This window comes from Balaenoptera physalus (assembly GCF_965194825.1).
Source record: "Balaenoptera physalus genome assembly, chromosome: 4".
Classification (NCBI taxonomy): domain Eukaryota; kingdom Metazoa; phylum Chordata; class Mammalia; order Artiodactyla; family Balaenopteridae; genus Balaenoptera; species Balaenoptera physalus.
In genome coordinates this window covers 33340964-33358012 of record NC_138891.1, presented here as the reverse complement: position 1 = coordinate 33358012, position 17049 = coordinate 33340964, and the positions used below count along the sequence as shown (strand labels likewise).

Below are 17049 nucleotides of genomic sequence, written 5' to 3'. Positions count from 1 at the left end.
CCTTCCTCTGCAATTTTTTGGAAGAGTTTGAGAAGGATAGGTGTTAGCTCTTCTCTAAATGTTTGATAGAATTCACCTGTGAAGCCATCTGGTCCTGGACTTTTGTTTGTTGGAAGATTTTTAATCACAGTTTCAATTTCATTGCTTGTGATTGGTCTGTTCATATTTTCTGTTTCTTCCTGGTTCAGTCTTGGAAGGTTATACCTTTCTAAGAATTTGTCCATTTCTTCCAGGTTGTCCATTTTATTGGCATAAAGTTGCTTGTAGTAGTCTCTTAGGATGCTTTGTATTTCTGCAGTGTCTGTTGTAACTTCTCCTTTTTCATTTCTAATTTTATTGATTTGAGTCCTCTCCCTCTTTTTCTTGATGAGTCTGGCTAATGGCTTATCAATTTTGTTTATCTTCTCAAAGAACCAACTTTTAGTTTTATTGATCTTTGCTATTGTTTTCTTTGTTTCTATTTCATTTATTTCTGCTCTGATCTTAATGATTTCTTTCCTTCTGCTAACTTTGGGTTTTGTTTGTTCTTCTTTCTCTAGTTTCTTTAGGTGTAAAGTTAGATTGTTTACTTGAGATTTTTCTTGTTTCTTTAGGTAGGCTTGTATAGCTATAAACTTCCGTCTTAGAACTGCTTTTGCTGCATCCCATAGGTTTTGGGTCGTCGTGTTTTCATTGTCATTTGTCTCTAGGTATTTTTTGATTTCCTCTTTGATTTCTTCAGTGATCTCTTGGTTATTTAGTAACGTATTGTTTAGCCTCCATGTGTTTGTCTTTTTTACGTTTTTTTCCCTGTAGTTCATTTCTAATCTCATAGCATTGTGGTCAGAAAAGATGCTTGATATGATTTCAGTTTTCTTAAATTTACTGAGGCTTGATTTGTGACCCAAGATGTGATCTATCCTGGAGAATGTTCCGTGCGCACTTGAGAAGAATGTGTAATCTGCTGTTTTTGGATGGAATGTCCTATAAATATCAATTAAATCTATCTGGTCTATTGTGTCATTTAAAGCTTCTGTTTCCTTATTTATTTTCATTTTGGATGATCTGTCCATTGGTGTAAGTGAGGTGTTAAAGTCCCCCACTATTATTGTGTTACTGTCGATTTCCTCTTTTATAGCTGTTAGCAGTTGCCTTATGTATTGAGGTGCTCTTATGTTGGGTGCATATATATTTATAATTGTTATATCTTCTTCTTGAATTGATCCCTTGATCATTATGTAGTGTCCTTCTTTGTCTCTTGTAACATTCTTTACTTTAAAGTCTATTTTATCTGATATGAGTATAGCTACTCCAGCTTTCTTTTGCTTTCCATTTGCATGGAATATCTTTTTCCATCCCCTCACTTTCAGTCTGTATGTGTCCCTAGGTCTGAAGTGGGTCTCCTGTAGACAGCATATATATGGGTCTTGTTTTTGTATCCATTCAGGAAGCCTGTGTCTTTTGGTTGGAGCATTTAATCCATTCACGTTTAAGGTAATTATTCATATGTATGTTCCTATGACCATTTTCTTAATTGTTTTGGGTTTGTTTTTGTAGGTCCTTTTCTTCTCTTGTGTTTCCCACTTAGAGAAGTTCCTTTAGCATTTGTTGTAGAGCTGGTTTGGTGGTGCTGAATTCTCTTAGCTTTTGCTTGTCTGTAAAGCTTTTGATTTCTCCAGCAAATCTAAATGAGATCCTTGCCGGGTAGAGTAATCTTGGTTGTAGGTTCTTCCCTTTCATCACTTTAAGTATATCATGCCACTCCCTTCTGGCTTGTAGAGTTTCTGCTGAGAAATCAGCTGTTAACCTTATGGGAGTTCCCTTGTATGTTATTTGTCGTTTTTCCCTTGCTGCTTTCAATAATTTTTCTTTGTCTTTAATTTTTGCCATTTTGATTAGTATGTGTCTCAGCGTGTTTCTCCTTGGGTTTATCCTGTATGGGACTCTCTGCACTTCCTGGACTTGGGTGGCTATTTCCTTTCCCATGTTAGGGAAGTTTTCGACTATAATCTCTTCAAATATTTTCTCTGGCCCTTTCTCTCTCTCTTCTCCTTCTGGGACCCCTATAATGCGAATTTTGTTGCATTTAATGTTGTCCCAGAGGTCTCTTAGGCTGTCTTCATTTCTTTTCATTCTTTTTTCTTTAGTCTGTTCCGCAGCAGTGAATTCCACCATTCTGTCTTCCAGGTCACTTATCCGTTCTTCTACCTCAGTTATTCTGCTATTGATTCCTTCTAGTGTAGTTTTCATTTCAGTTATTGTATTGGTCATCTCTGTTTGTTTGTTCTTTAATTCTTCTAGATCTTTGTTAATCATTTCTTGCATCTTCTCAATCTTTGCCTCCATTCTTATTCCGAGGTCCTGGATCATCTTCACTATCATTATTCTGAATTCTTTTTCTGGAAGGTTGCCTATCTCCACTTTATTTAGTTGTTTTTCTGGGGTTTTTTCTTGTTCCTTCATATGGTATATAGCCCTCTGCCTTTTCATCTTGTCTATCTTTCTGTAACTGTGGGTTTTGGTCCACAGGCTGCAGGATTGTAGTTTTTCTTGCTTCTGCTGTCTGTCCTCTGGTGGTTGAGTCTATCTAAGAGGCTTGATGGGAGGCTCTGGTGGTGGGTAGAGCTGACTGTTCCCAAAGGAAACATTTTTAATCTTACAGTACAGTACCTTGAAAAGTACAGTAGTACCAGCTACATCACTGCTTCTTTTACGCTTGCTTCCGGACATCCTGGCCTTGAAATAAAGATACTATACTACTGTACTCTATACAGTACTGTACAGTATAGTACACAAAAGCACAGTCACTTGTAGAGGATGCACGCAGGTGATAATGTATGCCAGACACATGAAATAACTTACATGATTGAACATGCAAATGCACGTTTGCCTCTTTGAAAGTTTGCAACTTGAAGGTTCATATGTAGGGGACTTACTGTATTCTTTTTTTCTTTTTTCTGTTCAGTTTCAGTGATTTCCACTGAAATTCTGTTCTTTAGTTTGCTTACCCATTCCTCTTTACCATCTAAACTACTGTTGATTCCTTCTAGTGTGTTTTTAATTTCAGTTTTTATATTCTTCAGCTCTGCTTATTCTTTATGTTTTCTAACTCTGTACAGTTCTCACTGTGTTCACTCATTCTTCTCCTGAGGTCTTTGAGCATCTTTATGATTATTACCTTGAACTCTTTGTTGGGTAGATTTCTTATCTCTACTTCACTTAGTTCTTCTAAGGTTTTATCTTAGAAGATAGATAGAAACGTATCTATCGTTACAGAGAGATAAAGTTAGATACATATTCTTCGTTAGAAACATATTCTTCTATTGATTCATTTTGCCTAATTCACTGTTTTTATTTCTATGTAGTTGGCAGGTTGGTTACATTTTCTAGTTTTGGAGAACTCTCCTTTTGTAGGAGACATCTTATATGTCACAGCAGCGTACTCCCCTCTAGTCACCAGAACTATATGTTCTAGGGGTGTCCCCTTGGTGGGCTGCATGGGTCTTTCTGTTACAGGTGGCTGACTACTGTGGGAAGTCCAGTTGGCATGGCTGCCCCCCGTCTGGTTGGTTGCCAGACCCTGCCTTGTGTGGAAGCTACTGGCCACTGGTGGCTGGAGCTCTGTCACAGAGCAGCTGGTTCAGAACCCCTGAGGGCCCAGGGTTGGTGCTGGCTCACTGGTTGGCAGAGCCAGGTCCTAGGGTTTGTGTTTGTGGATCCAAGGGTCCTGCATCTACTGTCCGCCTGCTGATGGGCAGGGTAGGTTCCTGACATGGCTGGCTGCAGGGTCAGGGGGTGTCCCAAAGCTGGTGTAGACTGGCTGGTGAGTGGGGCTGGATCCTGCGGTGGCTGGCTGATGATCCTAAGGTGTCTCAAAGCCGGTGTCAGCCTGATGGTGGGTGGGGTTAGGTCCTGGGTATAGTACTGGTCCTCCGGTGGGTGGAGTTTGGTCCTGGGGTCTTTGGTTTTTGGGCCCAGGGGTCTGGAGCTGGTGTTTACCCACTGGTGGGTGGGCCTGGGGACCCTCTGGGTGGCTCAGTGTTGGGTGGAGCCAGGTCCCAGTGTCTAGCTGCTGGGCCCTAGGGGTCTCGGAGATTGTGCCTGCCCTCTGGTGGATGAGGCTTGTCCCAGTACTAGTGTCAGCCCAGGAGTGGATGGAGCTATGTCCCAGGGTTTCCGGCTGCAGGACCCTGGGGATCCTGAGGCTAGTGCTGGCCCACTGTTGCATGGAGCTGAATTCTGTGGTATTTGGATGCAGGCCCCTGGTGCTCCAGAGTTGGCTTTGGCCAACTAGTGAGCGGGGTCAAGTTCCAGGGGGTCCCTGGGCTAGTGCCAGGTCACTAGTGAATGGAGCTGTATCTTGTGGTCTCTGGCTACAGGGCCCTGGGGGTCCTGTAGCTGGTTTGGCCTGCTGGTGAGCAGGCTGGTTCCTGACATGGCTGGCTGCAAGGCCTAGGGTATCCCGAAGCCGGTGTCAGCCTGCTGGTGGGTGGGGTCAGATCCTCAGGCAAAGGCTGAGGCCCAAGGTGTCCCAGAGCTGAGGTTTGCCCACTGTTGGATGGGGGCTGGGCCCAGGTGGTCCTGGGGGCAGTGCTGGTGCGTTGTTGGGCAAGGCTGGGTCCTGGGCCCTCTGTAGATGGGTCACATCCTGGTGGCATCTAGGGGCTCAGGGAGTCATAGTGCAGCTGGCCTGCTGGTGGGTGGGGCTGTGTCCCTGCCCAGCTAGCTGCTGACCTTAGGCATCCAAGTACTTGTTCTGACACCGGGTGGGGTCAGGTCCCTGTGCTAATAAGCTCGAGGGAAAACTTCAAAATGGCACTTGCAAGCACCATTGCCTTCATGGTAGAATGAGCTCCTCACAGTGGCTGCTGTCAGCATCTATATCCACCAAAGTGAGCTCCAGTTGCCTCCTGCCTCTCTGGGAGACTCTCCAAGATCAGCAAATGGGTCTAACCCAGGCTTCTTTCAAACTGTTGCTTCTTCCCTGGGTTTCAGAGTGAGTGAGATTTTGTGTGTGCCCTTTAAGAGTGGAGTTTCTGTTTCCTACAGCCCTCTGGCTCTCCCCAAAATAAGCCCTGCTGGCCTTCAAAGCCAAATGTTCTGGTGCTCATGTTCCCGGTGCAGGAAACCCCAAAGTGGGGAGACCAGTGAGGGGCTTGGCCCCCTCATTCCTTGAGGAGAACCTCTGCAATTATAATTATCCTCCCATTTGTGGGTCCACCCACCTGGAGGTATGAGTTTTGACTATACTGCATCTCTGCAGTCTTCCTACCCATCTTGTTATTGTTTCTTCTTTACATCTTTAATTGTAGAAGATCTTTTCTGCTAGTGTTTAGGTCTTTCTCATCAGTAATTGCTCTGTAAATAGTTGTAATTTTGCTGTGCCTTGGAAGGAGGTGAGCTCAGGGTCTTCCTACTCTACCATCTTGGCTATTTCCCTGAACAGGTATTATTTTTAAAAACCAAAGCAACAATAAACGTATGGCCAGCTTCACACATGGCCATTTATGTGTGTACTCCTCTATAGGTAACTGTGATAAAGGTGATGATTGACCATTTATCTTGTTCTCTTCATTACATTATTAACTCCTCAAAGCAAAGACTGTGCTTCTTCATGATGTAACTCTTTCTGTAGAGTGCATGGTGCATGGTGCATCGCTGATGCAGGTAATGATGGCATTGAAGAGGAGGATTCAAATTACATTCCATATAATAATTCTTTTTTAATTTATTTATTTGTTTATTTATTTATTGGCTGTGTTGGGTCTTCGTTTCTGTGTGAGGGCTTTCTCTAGTTGAGGCGAGCGGGGACCACTCTTCATCACGGTGTGTGGGCCTCTCACTATCGCAGCCTCTCTTGTTGAGGAGCACAGGCTCCAGACACGCAGGCTCAGTAGTTGTGGCTCACGGGCCCAGTTGCTCCGCGGCATGTGGGATCTTCCCAGACCAGGGCTCGAACCCGTGTCCCCTGCATTGGCAGGCAGACTCTCAACCACTGTGCCACCAGGGAAGCCCCCATATAAAAATTTATAGGTAAATGGACCTCTTTCCAAACTCTGAAGTCACTCCATAGATGTGTTTTCTGTATTACCTGACATTGTTAAATTAAAAAAAATTTTTTTTTTTAACTTATTTATTTTCTTTATTTTATTTTTGGCTGCATTGGGTCTTTGTTGCTGTGCGTGGGTTTTTCTCTAGTTGTGGCAAGCGGGGGCTACTCTTTGTTGCAGTGCACAGGCTTCTCATTGTGGTGGCTTCTCTTGTTGTGGAGCACGGGCTCTAGGTGCACAGGCTTCAGTAGTTGTGGCACACGGACTCAGTAGTTGTGGCTCACGGGCTCTAGAGTGCAGGCTCAGTAGTTGTGGTGCACGGGCCTAGTTGCTCTGCGGCATGTGGGATCTTCCCGGACCAGGGATCGAACCAGTGTCCCCTGCATTGGCAGGCAGAGTCTTAACCACTGTGCCACCAGGGAAGTCCCCCTGACATTGTTAGAAAGTGACATATTTACAAGTTATATATTTAGAGTTCTCCGATCCCAGTAAAAACTCTTGGTCCTAACAAGGAAAGGTCTGTTCTGTGCTTTTACTTTAGCAGAGGACTTGTTTAAACACTGTGCTAACTGGTGAACTGTTCTGTGTACATGTCCATAAAATTAGCCAGGAGTTTCTTATACTATATTATATCTATTAAGTGGAGAATTTAGCTTTAAATAGTGAGTAGTAAGTAGACTACTCAGTTATATTCCTTTGAGGGACAGGGCTAAAACTATAAAAGAGTAGAAAATAAAATTAATTAAGACATTTAAACTTTGTTTTCACATTAACCAGAAAGAACAACTGGTTTAAATATATGCAGGAGTCACGCAGTGTCTAGCTATTTTCCTCATCAAGACTTGCGGTGAATCTATCCCAGCTGATGAATGACCAACATCCTACTTTGCTTCCAGCATTATCTTTAATTTTTATATAGGAAAAGAAAAGTTCATCTATGTGAACTCTTTCAACTTCAGCTCTTTCAACTCTTAGAACCGCTGCCACTAGGACTTCTTTGATCTGGACTACGTGATGTGGAGAAGTCTTGCTGCTCTATATTTGCAGACATGACTTTACTAACTTAAATCAGATTTAGCACAAAAATAAGACCTATTAAACTGTAAAGAGTATTTGCCTGAGAGCTCAGGTGTTAGGAGATTATAGCAAATTAAATACCTCTTTTTGAGTATTTGATTAGTCTTTCCCTTGATATTTTTGGTTTAGGCTAATGTTTCCTGAGTGTATATCAATTTAATTTAATATGAAAGGGCTTTATTTTATCTCATCCAAAGCTGACTCCATGACTTCATTCTATCACTTAAACTTTTCCTCCCATATCACACTCTTTTTAAGTCCCTAAGGATGGGCCTTGGCTGTCCTTGTATTTTTTAGGATTTGTCCTTCTTTTCAAATGCAAAATGGTTTATTCTTATGGAGCATTGGAATTTGATTGTCTTCTTATAATGGTCAGAAGTAAATTCTCCCTTTCCTAAATATAGAATTCCAAGAAGAAAAGGGGCATTTACTCGTGAACTGCAGAGTTTTAAATTATTTGTTTAGTTAGGCCTCATTTAAGCACTATGTCAGAATCTTGACAATGCTGGCATACGTCACTGCTGTATTCTGGCAAGATTATCACAGAATATTGCATGAAGAAACTCCAAATTACAAAACTGTTATGATCCTTCCAGAAAGTGACTTTTGACTGCTGAAGATAAATCTCTTAAAGCATGTTTGGCCATTCAATCCTAGACTTTGAAGTGAAAGAAAACCCTCAAACTCTTCCCTTTTGTATTTGATATGTTAGATCACATGTGACACTGAATGCCGGTGTTCAGATCACGTCTCCACCACAAAGGACCCAGTGGGAATGCTTAGCTTTAAAGCAGAAGTAGGCAAACTATGGTCAGATCCAGTCCACTGCCTTTTTCTGTGTGGTGTGTAAGTTAGGAATTTTTTTTTATATTTGTAAATGATCGAAACAAAATCAAAATAATAATAATATTTTGATATATTATTATATATTATATAAAATTTAAATTTCAGTGGTTATAAATAAAATTTTATTGGAACACAGCCATGCTCATTCATTTATATATTGTCTATGGTTGCTTTCACTACAATGACAGGATTGAGTACTTGTGATAGAAATCCTATAACCCATAAAACCTAACATATTCACTACTTGCCCTTTGCAGAAAAAGTTTTCTGACCCTGCTCTAAAACCATAGACTTTCCTCTGCATTGTTCCATGGCTGTTCTCAGAGTGTGTTAATTAAAACCTCTATTGGGAGAAGTGAAAAAACAGAGTAATTTCTCTGTGATGATTGTGGTCTTTGGAATCTTTATTGAATCTTTCCACATAAATCTTTGTTCTTTCATAATGTCCTAACATGTCTGTAGCTTATTCCAAGAGAATGTCTAATATATTTTACAACTATGTTCAGTGACTTAAACTAACAATGAAGAATAAAAAGGAAAACTTCTATTTTTTAGTGATTATGATGTATGTAAAACAAATCCTAAAATTCTAAGACACTGCACCGCTAAGAAACTCCACTTATCCTATCTATGTTTAATGCTGTAAAGTACTTGAAAATGCAGCCGTGTATATGTGTGTGTGTGTGTGTGTGTGTGTGTGTGTGTGTGTGTGTGTGTATATACATGCATATGGCTTTATTACTTTTCCCTATCATCAGAGAGACTGGATCTGGGAAATATTGCATTTGTTATCTGTGAAGAAAGGGCAAGTTTCTAATAAAACATAGAATTAAGTCAAAGACTCAAACTGAGCTAAGAGAACTGTAGAAGGGAGAGATAAGAATGTAAGTAGTGTAATTTACAAAATAGCCAGGACATGGAACCAACCTAAATGTCCATTGACAGATGAATGGATAGAGAAGATGTGGCACACATATACAATGGAATATTACTCAGCCATGAAAAGAAACGAAACTGAGTTATTTGTAGTAAGGTGGATGGACCTAGAGTCTGTCATACAGAGTGAAGTAAGTCAGAAAGAGAAAAACAAATACCGTATGCTAACACATATATATGGAGTCTAAAAAAAAAAAATGGTACTGATGAACCTAGTTGCAGGGCAGCAATAAAGATGTAGACATAGAGAATGGACTTGAGGTCACAGGGTGGGAGGGGGAAGCTGGGGTGAAGTGAGAGTAGCATCGACATATATACACTACTGAATGTAAAATGACTAGTGGAAAGCAGCAGCATAGCACAGGGAGATCAGCTCGGTGCTTTGTGATGACCTAGAGGGGTGGGATAGGGAGGGTGCGAGGGAGACTCAAGAGGGAGGGGATATGGGGACATATGTATGCATATGGTTGATTCACTTTGGTGTACAACAGAAACTAACACAGTATTGTGAAGCAATTATACTCCAATAAAGTTCTATTTAAAGAAAAAAACCAAGAATGTAAGTAGTGTAGTTGTTGGCTTAAAAAAAATAATTTTTCAAGGCATCATCTGACAAGGATGTGATTCTCTAGAACTCACCCCTTCCAAAATTCCTACCATGTGTGTCAAGACAACAAAAGTATCCCTACTCCAAAACTCAATACCTCAGAATACCTCAGTGATATGGAAAGCTTCATACAGTGGCCGACGGCTTAACTAGACATTGTGTATGATCTACCCATAATTATAGTTTTGGATTCCTCACTCTTCCCAGTGGCTGACCTCAGAAACCACCTCGAAGTGGTTCCTCCTCGAAAATCAACTTCTAGGGTTGTTAGTGTGGTTGACTATAGTGCCCTTGAGTTTTCCCTATGTACTAGCTCACACTCTGTTTGCTCTTAGAAAATGCTCATGAAATTCTACCAACATTGTACTACTACCACATTGTACCATCCCCTTTTCACACATAGGACATTCACCTTTGGACAACCTCTGAGATTCCATCTCATAGATCTGAGAATCCTTAGATGTATCTCCTGCCCATGCTTAAGAAATCATGACGAGTTCTGTAAATATCCACCAATGATGGCCTTTGATACAGTACCTGTTAGAAAAGCAACATGTAGCGTTTACAGGGACCAGTGTACAATGTTACAGTCAGCAAGGGTACCCTCTAGACATCTCTTAAAGTCTTGACAGCTGTGGATACTTGGTTATTATAGCGCTTCTTCTGCCTTGATCTTTTCTCAGGTCTGCATCTATGTGGGGTTCTCACTTTTATCTGCTTCAGCCCTATTTTTCCCAGGATCCTTGGAAGTCATTGATGAAAAATGTTAAGACTCATCCATCATTTCTCTTTTATTTCTCCTTTATTCCCCCCTTATTCCCCAAATACATTCTTAACAATTCTGGTTCCTACATGCCCCTTCTACCTAACATCTTTCTTTACTCTCAAAACCACTACCTTAGTTTGTCATTTTGAGGCTGTACTATTACAATTGCCTCCTAAGTAGTTTGTCTATTTCCCATAATCTGGAGCCTATGAACTCATAAGAGAACTATGCATCGGCTTCAAAATGTCTCTAAATCTTTCAAAATTGTACCTATACATAGCATTCTGAATGACTAAAGGGTTAAGAGTGTGGAATATTAATTGTTCATTGAAAAATAAGTGCCTTAGGGTCTGCAGCTTGACTTCCGTTGGCTGAGATGCAATTGTATTGGATCAGGGCTGATACTGACTGATTTTTGATATCCTTTTTCTGCACTATTTCTCTTCATGGCACTTATCACTTGCACCAGTAGGCTGTAACTTCAAAAACAAAAAAAAGGTGGCCAGGATTTTAGGTCTACTTCACTGCTGTTGTATTCACTAAGCAGGTGACTTGATTGTTTGGTTAGTTGATCAATTAATAAGAAAATTGTGGGGCTGGGAGCTAGTAATGATCGGTCCTGATTAATAGATATGTAACAATTTTAGCATTTGGTTATCGTTGATATGCATATGAGTGAGTTTCAAAATACATGAGCTCAGGAGTTCGCTGGTGGCCTAATGGTTAGGATTCCAGACTTTCACTGCCATGGCCTGGGGTTCAATCCCTGGTCGGGGAACTGAGATCCCGAGAGCCACAGGGAGTGGCCAAAAAACAACAACAACAACAACAAAACCTGAGTTGTTATGATTGTCAGGTGATATAGGATGTAAAATCTTAGACTGGATTTGTCGGTGTTAGTTGCTCTGACTTAGGGGTGAAATGAAAAGTGGCACAGTTGATATGTTAAGGATGAGGAGTAAGAAGTATGTAAATACCAAAAAGGGTAACGAGCCATGTCAATGACAGAGATGGGGGAGATGTAAATTCCCAGGGGTGATGTAAAGGGTAAAAAAGATGTATATTTATTGTCATGTTTACTAGAAAAAAATATCAAACCTGTGAATTTACTGATATTATTGTTTAGGGAAAGACTTAGAAAAAAGAAGGGAGGAGTGATTTAAAGAAAAATATTAGATAAACTATAGTGAGAGGTAATTAAAATGGCAAACCATCCTGAAGGCGTAGGTGAAACACAGTTTATAATCCAGGAAGCACAGGGTTAGGAGTTCAGGTTAACTCCAGGTGTGAGTTTGGCAATTCATATACATAGTCAACCTCGGCTTCTTCGTCTATAAAATAGAGTTATTATCATTGAGTTTTACTTATTTCTTGGAAACATTAAATGAAGCCATATTCAAACATGAAAGTGATTTGTACACCGTAAGAATCTATAGAAACAAATTGCATTATTAAGTATGGTTAGAAAGGAGACTGGTCAAACTTTAATCCTTGCTATGCTGTGGAGCCTCCAAATTTTACAACAGCGTAAATGTAAACAGAAGTGGAGGAGGCTGGGAAAGGTAGGGCTTAAGAACAGGGGCCTTAGAGGTTTAAAATTAATTCAGTATTGTATTCTGGCTCTTAATTATTTCAGAGTATCACCTGAAAATGGGTATAATTTTAATGCCTACCTCATAAGAATATGTCTGAGAATTAAGCAACACATATAAAGCTTCTGGCACATATATGCTCTGACTACAATAGCAATGATTATTATTACTATTTTTATTATTAAATCGGGCAAGTTGAACTAGAATTAGTCCCAACATGCCTTTCAAGTTTCTAATAATTCTGGCAGATTAAATAAAAAGTAGAAAATACAGGGAGAACGCTGACACAAAGCAGTTCTAGAAATCTCTCTCATTAAAACCCTTAAAACAAGCAAACATTCCTAACAGGAGTTCTTTTTGAAACTGACAGCAAAAAAAATGACCCCACGTAACCATCCTGGGAAAAAAAAAAGGAGCATAACATGCTACGGTCATCTTTCTGTGATTCATCCTAGCAAGGGTCTGGGAGTCCAGACCTTGGTTAGAAATTGACAAAAGAGTATGCAGCCATGAGTTTGGTCACCAAGGAGCTTTGGAACAAAAACTGTGGATGCGAAGAATCCACAAATATGCCGTATTTCCCAAGCAAGCTTCTAAGTCTAGAGATCACCTGTGAATTTTTAACTTAAAGAACCATGTCGGCTGTGCAGAACTAAAGACCATGTTCACATCACACATACATCTAGAGTTACTCCTGAGTCCCTGATTCTAGAATTCGACCACGGTCACTGACTCACTTATTACTAACTATAAATCACTGGAATGTTTAGCTACTGGATATGGGACATTCCCGATGTTTGGCTAAGTGAGGCAGCTGCAGCTTTGTGGCTAAACATTCAGGCTGGAGAGCCAGGCTGCCTGGGTTTGAATCAACTTCGGCTTCTCTGCTTACAAGCTGGCAATGACCTGTGGGGAGTCACTCACCTTTCTGTGCCTAACCTGTAAAATGAAAATGACACAAACATTTTCCTTTTAGGTTTTCTGGTGTTTTGGCTGAGGTTTAAATGAGTCAATATTTGTAAAATGCTTATAATAGTATTGCCACAGGGTAAACCCCATTGTCATTATAAGAAGTTATTTCCTTAAACCAGCAGTCCTCAAATTTTGCTGCCTGGGAATCATCTGGAAGGCTTGTTTACACACAGACGCCAGGCCTCATCCCTGCAGTTGCTGATTCTGTGGGTCTGGGATGGAGCCTGAGAATTTGTGTTTTTTTTAACAAGGTCCAGGATAACGCTGACGTTGCTGATCCCAGAACCACACCCTGAGAATCACTGCTCAAAAACGTTCATTTCAAATTTTCATCAAAAGTTTAAATGCAGTGTAACTAAAGTGAAAAGGGTCATTTTAGTTATACTAAGCGTTTATGAGTCAAGATATTGGGAGCCCTGTCTCCAATACAGGCACTATTAAATGAGGTCTGAGTTGCTAGGGACGATTCTGGAGGCTATCTTCATGGATGGCGGGGGTGGAGATGAGAGAGGGGGACGCAACTCAAACAGAAAAAAAAAAAAGACAAAAAAAAAAAAAGTATTTAAACCCAGCGCCCTGGTAATCCCGCTCACAGGAGAGATTTCTCCAGTTGGGTCAAACAGAAAATTCAAACTGCAGGTATCATAGGTTATCATGGCTACCTCTCAGCCTTCAGACAGAACTTTGATGAACCTCAGAATTGAGAACAGCTCGTGGTGATTCAAGCAAGTCCTTAAACCGAAAGATTTACCCACCACCTGTCAACAGGTGGAGGAGGTAAACGTGGGCGTAAAGGTCCCGCCGCGGCTGAAACTGACATGCCCACCAGCCAGAACGCGCCTGAGAAATCCAGGGAATTAGAGAAAGAGGAGGAAAGAAGACAGAAGGCGAGCAGACATCCGCGCGTTCTGAAAAATAAAGAGGAGTCTGGTGGTCGTTTATAATCCGCGTGCGATGGAGCCTCGGCGCAGTCCCCAGACACATAAATCAGCGTCGCCCCGCCTCGCCTTCCCTCCCTCAGCTCTGGGCGGTCCCTGCGCCCCGGGCAGCTGAACCCAGGACACGCCGGCGGCGGGAGCCCATTGGTCACCTGGGCAGAGAGGTGAGCGGCTCTGGCCGTCCTTCCCCGGGGAGGGGGACAGGACCCATGCCCGGGCCAGGGGCAGCGGAGAGGGGGCTTGGCGTGGGAATGCAGCTAGTCCTGGGGCCCGAGCCAGGGCAGGGCCAGCAGAGTGGGAGGGGTGAGGGTCGGGTGGGGTGGAGCACGCGCCAGAGGGAGGAGGATTACAGCAAAAAGGAGAAAGTCGCTTCTTCGGGGACCGATGCCAAGCAAAAGACAAACTCTGAGCAAAGATTCACCAGTAGGTGGAGGCCCTTATTGTGGGCACTTATGACAGATTTGCCCAAAAAGGATAAGGGAGGAGAAGCTCCTGGGATTTGGGGGCAAAAGGGAGTGATATTAATACATATCTTTAAATGACAACTTTAAGGGGAATTTAAGCACACTGTTGAGGGAGGAGAAAGGACATTTTAAAACCTCCACTTTGCTTTTTGTTTCTGTAGCAACAGTTATAAAGGCACGCTGCTGATTCGTGTGAGCTCCGGTTATCTAGCTGCGGCTGTGGGGTGCCTCCAGGTCTCTCTCCAGAGTAATACCCCTGAGCTGCAAGCCAGAAAGACCAAGCCACTGGCTTCACTTTGGAGCAGAGAACTTTTCCTTACTCAGGTTTGGATACGATCTTCCATTTCTTGGGAAGATTTTCAGTCTCTGCCTATGTCAGGAGAGGATTTAGGACCAGGACAGAAGAGCTCAGGTATTGTCAATTTCTATCTACTTCATCATACACATTTTCAGGTTTAAGTTTGTGGGAATCCACTATCCACGTGTTCCTTTAGACTTTTGAGTCTCTTTTCAATAACTCTCAAGTGGGCATACCCATAACTTCTATTCTTCTAGCTGGATGAGAGAACTACCTTCATCCTATTGTTCCTTTCTTTGCTTACCTAATGATAAGGTGGAAATGCTGTCTCCAATCATACGACATTTATTTAAAATGTTTGTAACCAGACGGTTACAATGACAAAATTTGTCATGTGATTAATCCTATAGTAAATTTTAATTTGGACTATATTCTAATAATTCCATTATCTTTCTATCTATATGGAGATACAAGCAATTCAGCATTCATGTTATTTTAAATGTGGTTTATAGCTAAAGGATGGTTGCTGGTAGAATCTAAAAGAAACCATTCTGTGAAGGTCACTTTTCTTAGAGAAGCATAATAAAGATGTTATTACGATCTTTGTATATTCTGAATTTCAGGCAAAAACTAGGTTTGGATCCTTGGGCTTGACCCACATGTGGGTAACAGATACCATTTTTCCAACAAGCTGAGCATATTTCTTTCCTGGTTATGCTCCCCCACCCCCATGGCAGACGTGAGGAGGAGGAGGAGAAGGGACCAGGAAAAGAGGCAGAGGGATGTTCTAAGCAGAGCAAAAGCAGACAGCATAATGCCTGCGAGGGGTCAGCGTGGCCCACTGTGCCGCAGGTGCAAGACTCAAGCCCGCTCAGCCGGTCAGTTACTATTACTTATGGTCATCATTTGGCAGTGACATGTACAATGTGTCTTTTTTGGCAAGGACTTGAAGACATGTTAGGAAGAGATTTATTCATCCTTTCAGTGGATTATTACGGCTCTTAAAAATGTTTTTGAAGAAGGTTTAATAAAATGAAAAAACAAACATTGTATGTTCAATGATAAAAATGTGTTATGAAATTTCATTTGATCATATATATGCAGTAACATACAACCCAATATGTAAAAGGCTGGAAGGAGTACAGCAAAATGTTATTGATTATATCTGGGTGGTGGGAAGTATGAGTAATTTTATTTTCTTTTTTCTACTTATTTACAGCTTCTAAATTTTCTGTTGCACATGTATTAGTTTTATAATCAGTTTTTTAAAGTCTAAAAAACTAAAGCATAAACAGGAAACTAAGCCTTATGTATTTCAGTTGTCACAATATCTCCATTATGGTTTCCACTTTCCTTTTTTAATGAATCTCTAAGTAATAGGGATTGCTGCTTTTCATTAAGAAGTGAAAAGCTGTAAAGGAATTTCACAGCAATAAATATCCTGATTGATCACAAGGATCCAAATGAGGCCAGCATACACTACGGCTTTGTAAAGAGTAAGCTTTACCATAAAAGTTGTGAGTGAAATTGGCCCCTTGCGACCTTTCAGGAAGGTCTCCCAGATTACCAGTTACTGTGTGTGGTCTACGGGAACTTTGCTCAAACCATATTTATAACTCCGAGGTATGATGTTTTTTCAGGATGAAGGTGAAAAGCAGGGGAAGCACCAGCTTACTGGTCTCCTTCGCTGCAGTCTGCCTGGTGGTCTTCCCCGGGGGCAGGGCCTGTCCTCGCCGCTGTGCCTGTTACGTGCCTACAGAGGTGCACTGCACGTTTCGGTACCTGACCTCCATCCCACACAGCCTCCCGCACAACGTGGAACGTATCAATCTAGGGTGCGCAGGGGCCCTCGTCTTGCTTCCTTCTCAAGGAGGGATTGATTACACTGGTGACCTGTCCTCAAAACACTTGTGACTTTGGGAGATTAAGCACAATTCTTTTAACAATATTTCTCTTCTGAAATGAGTACATGAGGATCTTAAGCTTGCTGGGGCAATAAAAAATTTTTTTCTGGTAAACTTTTACTAGGAGAAAGTTCTCCTAGAACCCATAGTCACTCATGGTAGGCTGAGAGGCCCATGATTATAGAGAAGCTTCATGCTGGCTACATTTTTGCTGGATAATAATATAGCTCTGGTTAAGAATTAGTGTTATGATATATCAGTAAGAGGTAACAGGACAACTGGAAGCGTCCTCTTATACATAAAAGATATATATGAAAACTCAACTAGATCGTTTTCTAAGGCCCTTGGATTTTTTTTTTTCCATAGAAACTGACTTATTTAAAAGGCTTTTAAAATGCGTAAATTAAATCTGCTAAAAGGTGACTGTATTTTAAAAGTTCATGAAAAACTGTGTGTGTGAATGCACATACAAGCAGACTCAACATCATTTATTTGACATTAGTGGTCGCCTACTATGGGCCAAACACAATGATGGTACCAGGGATACAATGATGAACAAGATATATTGTTCATTTCTAGAAACCATAGTTAAAGGGAGAAGACAGTTGTATAATTAGTAC

General features: G+C 41.3%; 1 protein-coding gene across 2 annotated transcripts in view; it reads left to right on the top strand.

Moving 5' to 3' along the window:
- The window catches only part of IGSF10 (immunoglobulin superfamily member 10), a 303209-nt gene that overhangs the window by 247530 nt on the left and 38630 nt on the right, over window positions 1-17049 (top strand). Inside the window, exons 2-4 of one of the 2 annotated variants that reach the window (XM_082459510.1) lie at window positions 9072-13927; window positions 14389-15403; window positions 16166-16360. In XM_082459510.1, coding sequence (XP_082315636.1) covers window positions 15240-15403; window positions 16166-16360 — 359 coding nt within the window. In that variant the 5' untranslated portion in view covers window positions 9072-13927; window positions 14389-15239. Of the gene's footprint in view, window positions 1-6133; window positions 13928-14388; window positions 15404-16165; window positions 16361-17049 lie in introns of those variants that run through there. The other variant, XM_082459511.1, reaches the window with a different exon arrangement.